The 8,446-nt window shown below is 52.9% G+C and overlaps 1 protein-coding gene across 1 annotated transcript in view; it reads left to right on the top strand.

The window, feature by feature from the left end:
- The window catches only part of LOC140373440 (citron Rho-interacting kinase-like), a gene marked incomplete at its 3' end in the record, with an annotated part of 87,234 nt that overhangs the window by 17,612 nt on the left and 61,176 nt on the right, over positions 1–8,446 (top strand). Inside the window, exons 6-9 of the mRNA XM_072459908.1 lie at positions 696–789; positions 1,523–1,714; positions 2,512–2,665; positions 4,308–4,506. Of these exons, the coding sequence (XP_072316009.1) occupies positions 696–789; positions 1,523–1,714; positions 2,512–2,665; positions 4,308–4,506 (639 nt within the window). The remainder of the gene's footprint in view (positions 1–695; positions 790–1,522; positions 1,715–2,511; positions 2,666–4,307; positions 4,507–8,446) is intronic.

Here is an 8,446-nt window from a genome sequence, read left to right as displayed (position 1 = left end):
AGTCTCATCTGTTCTTCTCTTTGAAGTCTTCTTCTCTTTAAAGTCTCATCTGTTCTTCTCTTTAAAGTCTCATCTGTTCTTCTCTTTAAAGTCTCATCTGTTCTTCTCTTTGAAGTCTCATCTGTTCTTCTCTTTAAAGTCTCATCTGTTCTTCTCTTTGAAGTCTCATCTGTTCTTCTCTTTAAAGTCTCATCTGTTCTTCTCTTTGAAGTCTCATCTGTTCTTCTCTTTGAAGTCTCATCTGTTCTTCTCTTTGAAGTCTTCTTCTCTTTAAAGTCTCATCTGTTCTTCTCTTTAAAGTCTCATCTGTTCTTCTCTTTAAAGTCTCATCTGTTCTTCTCTTTAAAGTCTCATCTGTTCTTCTCTTTAAAGTCTCATCTGTTCTTCTCTTTGAAGTCTCATCTGTTCTTCTCTTTGAAGTCTCATCTGTTCTTCTCTTTGAAGTCTCTGTTCTTCTCTTTAAAGTCTCATCTGTTCTTCTCTTTAAAGTCTCATCTGTTCTTCTCTTTGAAGTCTCATCTGTTCTTCTCTTTAAAGTCTCATCTGTTCTTCTCTTTGAAGTCTCATTTGTTCTTCTCTTTGAAGTCTCTGTTCTTCTCTTTGAAGTCTCATCTGTTCTTCTCTTTGAAGTCTTCTTCTCTTTAAAGTCTCATCTGTTCTTCTCTTTGAAGTCTCATCTGTTCTTCTCGTTCCAGAGACGTGAAACCAGAGAACGTTCTCATCGATCGCACTGGACACATCAAACTCGCTGACTTTGGATCTGCCGCCAAACTCACAGCAGAAAGAACTGTGAGTGTTTAGAACCGTGTGTGGTTAGAACCGTGTGTGGTTAGAACCGTGTGTGGTTAGAACCGTGAGTGTTTAGAACCGTGTGTGGTTAGAACCGTGAGTGTTTAGAACCGTGAGTGTTTAGAACCGTGAGTGTTTAGAACCGTGTGTGGTTAGAACCGTGTGTGGTTAGAACCGTGAGTGTTTAGAACCGTGTGTGGTTAGAACCGTGTGTGGTTAGAACCGTGAGTGTTTAGAACCGTGTGTGGTTAGAACCGTGTGTGGTTAGAACCGTGAGTGTTTAGAACCGTGTGTGGTTAGAACCGTGAGTGTTTAGAACCGTGTGTGGTTAGAACCGTGAGTGTTTAGAACCGTGAGTGTTTAGAACCGTGAGTGTTTAGAACCGTGAGTGTTTAGAACCGTGTGTGTTTAGAACCGTGTGTGGTTAGAACCGTGAGTGTTTAGAACCGTGTGTGGTTAGAACCGTGAGTGTTTAGAACCGTGTGTGGTTAGAACCGTGAGTGTTTAGAACCGTGTGTGGTTAGAACCGTGAGTGTTTAGAACCGTGTGTGGTTAGAACCGTGAGTGTTTAGAACCGTGTGTGGTTAGAACCGTGAGTGTTTAGAACCGTGTGTGTTTAGAACCGTGTGTGGTTAGAACCGTGAGTGTTTAGAACCGTGAGTGTTTAGAACACATGGGTTCCTCTGATGTTGACGCTCTCAGAACACATGAATCAAACACACGTCTGTTCTAGGTTTCCTCCAGCTCGGTTCACGTCAGGACTCAAGAGTACCTCTCCCCCGAGGTTCTCTCTGTGATGTCGGGTTCTGGGGCCTCGTATGGCCCCGAGTGCGACTGGTGGTCTCTGGGAGTCGTTGCTTATGAGATGATCTACGGAACGTCTCCTTTTAATGATGGAACCAAGAGGAACATCATAAACCACCAGGTACAACGTGTTCTCCTGCATCAGAGCGTTTAGTGTTCCACCAGGTACAACGTGTTCTCCTGCATCAGAGCGTTTAGTGTTCCACCAGGTACAACGTGTTCTCCTGCATCAGAGCGTTTAGTGTTCCACCAGGTACAACGTGTTCTCCTGCATCAGAGCGTTTAGTGTTCCACCAGGTACAACGTGTTCTCCTGCATCAGAGCGTTTAGTGTTCCACCAGGTACAACGTGTTCTCCTGCATCAGAGCGTTTAGTGTTCCACCAGCTACAACGTGTTCTCCTGCATCAGAGCGTTTAGTGTTCTGGTGTGTTCTGATGTTCTGATGTTCTGGTGTTCTGATGTTCTGGTGTGTTCTGATGTTCTGGTGTGTTCTGATGTTCTGGTGTGTTCTGATGTTCTGGTGTGTTCTGATGTTCTGGTGTGTTCTGATGTTCTGATGTGTTCTGATGTTCTGGTGTGTTCTGATGTTCTGGTGTGTTCTGATGTTCTGATGTTCTGGTGTGTTCTGGTGTTCTGGTGTGTTCTGATGTTCTGGTGTGTTCTGATGTTCTGGTGTGTTCTGATGTTCTGGTGTGTTCTGATGTTCTGATGTTCTGGTGTGTTCTGGTGTGTTCTGATGTTCTGATGTTCTGGTGTGTTCTGATGTTCTGATGTTCTGGTGTGTTCTGGTGTGTTCTGATGTTCTGATGTTCTGGTGTGTTCTGGTGTTCTGGTGTGTTCTGATGTTCTGGTGTGTTCTGATGTTCTGGTGTGTTCTGATGTTCTGGTGTGTTCTGATGTTCTGGTGTGTTCTGCAGCTCTCCCTGAAGCTCCCGCAGCACCCGCGGGTGTCAGAGGCCTTCTCAGAGCTTGTTAAAGGTCTTCTGTGTGGAGCCAGAGACAGACTGGGCTTTGAAGGTCTGCGCTGTCATGGGTTCTTCAGCTCCACCGACTGGAACCACCTCCACAAAGGTAAAGGTCACAGGGTTCTGAGGGTTCTAAGGGATTTGAGGGTTCTGAGGGTTCTGTTTGGTCCTCATCACTTCTACATGTGACATGTGTCACACTTGATCATAGTGACATTCTCATGGTTAATGACATTCTCAAGCCTCTGACCCCTGGACTGTTGAAGCCTCTGACCCCTGGACTGTTGAAGCCTCTGACCCCTGGACTGTTGAAGCCTCTGACCCCTGGACTGTTGAAGCCTCTGACCCCTGGACTGTTGAAGCCTCTGACCCCTGGACTGTTGAAGCCTCTGACCCCTGGACTGACCCCTGGCGGTCACTCCGACCGCAAATGGCAAAATTCGAATCTTTTTTTTTTCCTTCAAAGTTAAAAAAGTAAGGATTTACCGACCGACTCACTTGAAAACTGTTGGTTCGGGTCACAGCAAACAGAGGGAAGAGAGAGGACCTCAGAGTGAAGAGAGAGGACCTCAGAGGGAAGAGAGAGGACCTCAGAGGGAAGAGAGAGGACCTCAGAGTGAAGAGAGAGGACCTCAGAGGGAAGAGAGAGGACCTCAGAGGGAAGAGAGAGGACCTCAGAGGGAAGAGAGGACCTCAGAGTGAAGAGAGAGGACCTCAGAGGGAAGAGAGAGGACCTCAGAGGGGAAGAGCTGTTGGAGTCGCATCTCCCCTCTTCTAGCTGCTCTCACACTGCACCTCTCTCTCTCTCTCTCTCTCTCTCTCTCTCTCTCTCTCTCTCTCTCTCTCTCTCTCTCGCTCCACACTGCACCTCTCTCTCTCTCTCTCGCTCTCTCGCTCCACACTGCACCTCTCTCTCTCTCTCTCTCTCTCTCTCTCTCTCTCTCTCTCTCTCTCTCTCTCTCTCTCTCGCTCCACACTGCACCTCTCTCTCTCTCTCTCGCTCTCTCGCTCCACACTGCACCTCTCTCTCTCTCTCTCGCTCTCTCGCTCCACACTGCACCTCTCTCTCTCTCTCTCGCTCTCTCGCTCCACACTGCACCTCTCTCTCTCTCTCTCTCTCGCTCCACACTGCACCTCTCTCTCTCTCTCTCTCTCGCTCCACACTGCACCTCTCTCTCTCTCTCTCTCTCTCTCGCTCGCTCGCTGCACACTGCACCTCTCTCTCTCTCTCTCGCTCGCTCGCTCGCTGCACACTGCACCTCTCTCTCTCTCTCTCGCTCGCTCGCTGCACACTGCACCTCTCTCTCGCTCGCTCGCTCGCTGCACACTGCACCTCTCTCTCTCTCGCTCGCTCGCTCGCTGCACACTGCACCTCTCTCTCTCTCGCTCGCTCGCTCGCTCGCTGCACACTGCACCTCTCTCTCTCTCGCTGCACACTGCACCTCTCTCGCTCGCTCGCTCGCTGCACACTGCACCTCTCTCTCTCTCGCTCGCTCGCTCGCTGCACACTGCACCTCTCTCTCGCTCGCTCGCTCGCTGCACACTGCACACACCCCTTTTCTCCTTCCTCTCTCTCTCTGTTCTTTATTCACAGTATTTGTGTCCTCCCGTCCTGAGCGGTCCCTCCCTCCTTACCCCCCTCTCTCTTCCCTCTACCCCCTCGTCTTTAACCCGTCTCTCACGTCCTCAGCGGTCGCCCCCTCCTCTACCCCCTCGTCTTTAACCCATCTGTCCCCTCTCGTCCTCAGCGGTCCCTCCGTTCGTGCCGGCGCTCAGCTCTGAAGATGACACATCTAATTTCGAGGAGCCGGAGCCGGAGGGAGCCGCCCCCAGCGCCGCATCCTCGCGTGCCCAGCCAGGAGCACCGTCGCCGGGCTTCACGGGCCGCGACCTGCCCTTTCTAGGCTGGTTCTTCTGCCGCGCGCTCACCACACTGTCCCGACCCGAGTAAGTGCTCCTCCACCTGTCTGCTCCACACGTCTGCTCCTCCACCTGTCTGCTCCACATGTCTGCTCCTCCACCTGTCTGCTCCTCATGTCTGCTCCTCCACCTGTCTGCTCCACACGTCTGCTCCTCCACCTGTCTGCTCCACATGTCTGCTCCTCCACCTGTCTGCTCCTCATGTCTGCTCCTCCACCTGTCTGCTCCACACGTCTGCTCCTCCACCTGTCTGCTCCTCATGTCTGCTCCTCCACCTGTCTGCTCCTCATGTCTGCTCCTCCACCTGTCTGCTCCTCATGTCTGCTCCTCCACCTGTCTGCTCCACACGTCTGCTCCTCCACCTGTCTGCTCCTCATGTCTGCTCCTCCACCTGTCTGCTCCACACGTCTGCTCCTCCACCTGTCTGCTCCTCATGTCTGCTCCTCCACCTGTCTGCTCCTCATGTCTGCTCCTCCACCTGTCTGCTCCACACGTCTGCTCCTCCACCTGTCTGCTCCTCATGTCTGCTCCTCCACCTGTCTGCTCCACACGTCTGCTCCTCCACCTGTCTGCTCCTCATGTCTGCTCCTCCACCTGTCTGCTCCACACGTCTGCTCCTCCACCTGTCTGCTCCTCATGTCTGCTCCTCCACCTGTCTGCTCCTCATGTCTGCTCCTCCACCTGTCTGCTCCACACGTCTGCTCCTCCACCTGTCTGCTCCTCATGTCTGCTCCTCCACCTGTCTGCTCCACACGTCTGCTCCTCCACCTGTCTGCTCCTCATGTCTGCTCCTCCACCTGTCTGCTCCACACGTCTGCTCCTCCACCTGTCTGCTCCTCATGTCTGCTCCTCCACCTGTCTGCTCCTCATGTCTGCTCCTCCACCTGTCTGCTCCACACGTCTGCTCCTCCACCTGTCTGCTCCTCATGTCTGCTCCTCCACCTGTCTGCTCCACACGTCTGCTCCTCCACCTGTCTGCTCCTCATGTCTGCTCCTCCACCTGTCTGCTCCACACGTCTGCTCCTCCACCTGTCTGCTCCTCATGTCTGCTCCTCCACCTGTCTGCTCCACACGTCTGCTCCTCCACCTGTCTGCTCCTCATGTCTGCTCCTCCACCTGTCTGCTCCTCATGTCTGCTCCTCCACCTGTCTGCTCCACACGTCTGCTCCTCCACCTGTCTGCTCCTCATGTCTGCTCCTCCACCTGTCTGCTCCACACGTCTGCTCCTCCACCTGTCTGCTCCTCATGTCTGCTCCTCCACCTGTCTGCTCCACACGTCTGCTCCTCCACCTGTCTGCTCCTCATGTCTGCTCCTCCACCTGTCTGCTCCACACGTCTGCTCCTCCACCTGTCTGCTCCACATGTCTGCTCCTCCACCTGTCTGCTCCACACGTCTGCTCCTCCACCTGTCTGCTCCTCATGTCTGCTCCTCCACCTGTCTGCTCCACACGTCTGCTCCTCCACCTGTCTGCTCCTCATGTCTGCTCCTCCACCTGTCTGCTCCACACGTCTGCTCCTCCACCTGTCTGCTCCACACGTCTGCTCCTCCACCTGTCTGCTCCTCCACCTGTCTGCTCCTCATGTCTGCTCCTCCACCTGTCTGCTCCACACGTCTGCTCCTCCACCTGTCTGCTCTTCATGTCTGCTCCTCCACCTGTCTGCTCCACACGTCTGCTCCTCCACCTGTCTGCTCCTCATGTCTGCTCCTCCACCTGTCTGCTCCACACGTCTGCTCCTCCACCTGTCTGCTCCTCATGTCTGCTCCTCCACCTGTCTGCTCCTCATGTCTGCTCCTCCACCTGTCTGCTCCTCATGTCTGCTCCTCCACCTGTCTGCTCCACACGTCTGCTCCTCCACCTGTCTGCTCCTCATGTCTGCTCCTCCACCTGTCTGCTCCACACGTCTGCTCCTCCACCTGTCTGCTCCTCATGTCTGCTCCTCCACCTGTCTGCTCCACACGTCTGCTCCTCCACCTGTCTGCTCCTCATGTCTGCTCCTCCACCTGTCTGCTCCTCATGTCTGCTCCTCCACCTGTCTGCTCCACACGTCTGCTCCTCCACCTGTCTGCTCCTCATGTCTGCTCCTCCACCTGTCTGCTCCTCATGTCTGCTCCTCCACCTGTCTGCTCCTCATGTCTGCTCCTCCACCTGTCTGCTCCTCATGTCTGCTCCTCCACCTGTCTGCTCCACACGTCTGCTCCTCCACCTGTCTGCTCTTATGTCTGCTCCTCATGTCTGCTCCTCCACCTGTCTGCTCCTCATGTCTGCTCCTCATGTCTGCTCCTCATGTCTGCTCCTCATGTCTTCTCCTCATGTCTGCTCCTCATGTCTGCTCCTCATGTCTTCTCTCATGTCTGCTCCTCATGTCTGCTCCTCATGTCTGCTCCTCATGTCTGCTCCTCATGTCTGCTCCACCTGTCTGCTCCTCATGTCTGCTCCTCATGTCTGCTCTCATGTCTGCTCTCATGTCTGCTCCTCATGTCTGCTCCTCATGTCTGCTCTTATGTCTGCTCTTATGTCTGCTCTTATGTCTGCTCCTCATGTCTGCTCCTCATGTCTGCTCCTCATGTCTGCTCCTCATGTCTGCTCTTCATGTCTGCTCCTCATGTCTGCTCCTCATGTCTGCTCCTCATGTCTGCTCTTATGTCTGCTCTTATGTCTGCTCTTATGTCTGCTCTTATGTCTGCTCCTCATGTCTGCTCTTATGTCTGCTCCTCATGTCTGCTCTCATGTCTGCTCCTCATGTCTGCTCTCATGTCTGCTCCTCATGTCTGCTCCTCATGTCTGCTCCTCATGTCTGCTCCTCATGTCTGCTCCTCATGTCTGCTCCTCATGTCTGCTCCTCATGTCTGCTCTTATGTCTGCTCTTATGTCTGCTTCTCATGTCTGCTCCTCATGTCTGCTCCTCATGTCTGCTCCTCATGTCTGCTCCTCATGTCTGCTCCTCATGTCTGCTCTCATGTCTGCTCTCATGTCTGCTCCTCATGTCTGCTCCTCATGTCTGCTCCTCATGTCTGCTCCTCATGTCTGCTCCTCATGTCTGCTCCTCATGTCTGCTCCTCATGTCTGCTCCTCATGTCTGCTCCTCATGTCTGCTCCTCATGTCTGCTCTTATGTCTGCTCTCATGTCTGCTCTTATGTCTGCTCCTCATGTCTGCTCTTATGTCTGCTCTTATGTCTGCTCCTCATGTCTGCTCTTATGTCTGCTCCTCATGTCTGCTCCACCTGTCTGCTCTTATGTCTGCTCTTATGTCTGCTCTTATGTCTGCTCCTCATGTCTGCTCCTCATGTCTGCTCCTCATGTCTGCTCTTCATGTCTGCTCTTCATGTCTGCTCCTCATGTCTGCTCTCATGTCTGCTCCTCATGTCTGCTCTCATGTCTGCTCCTCATGTCTGCTCCTCATGTCTGCTCTTATGTCTGCTCCTCATGTCTGCTCCTCATGTCTGCTCCTCATGTCTGCTCCTCATGTCTGCTCCTCATGTCTGCTCTCATGTCTGCTCTCATGTCTGCTCCTCATGTCTGCTCCTCATGTCTGCTCCTCATGTCTGCTCCTCATGTCTGCTCTCATGTCTGCTCCTCATGTCTGCTCCTCATGTCTGCTCTTATGTCTGCTCCTCATGTCTGCTCCTCATGTCTGCTCCTCATGTCTGCTCCTCATGTCTGCTCCTCATGTCTGCTCCTCATGTCTTCTCTCATGTCTGCTCCTCATGTCTTCTCTCATGTCTGCTCCTCATGTCTGCTCCTCATGTCTGCTCCTCATGTCTGCTCCTCATGTCTGCTCCTCATGTCTGCTCCTCATGTCTGCTCCTCATGTCTGCTCCTCATGTCTTCTCTCATGTCTGCTCCTCATGTCTGCTCCTCATGTCTGCTCCTCATGTCTGCTCCTCATGTCTGCTCCTCATGTCTTCTCTCATGTCTGCTCCTCATGTCTGCTCCTCATGTCTGCTCCTCATGTCTGCTCCTCATG

The sequence above is a fragment of the Eucyclogobius newberryi genome, unplaced genomic scaffold, assembly GCF_026437365.1.
Source record: "Eucyclogobius newberryi isolate DKJ021-1_F unplaced genomic scaffold, fEucNew1.0.hap1 SCAF_295, whole genome shotgun sequence".
Classification (NCBI taxonomy): Eukaryota; Metazoa; Chordata; class Actinopteri; order Gobiiformes; family Gobiidae; genus Eucyclogobius; species Eucyclogobius newberryi.
The sequence above is the reverse complement of the archived record's forward strand: the minus strand, read 5'-3'. Positions and strand labels throughout refer to the sequence as shown.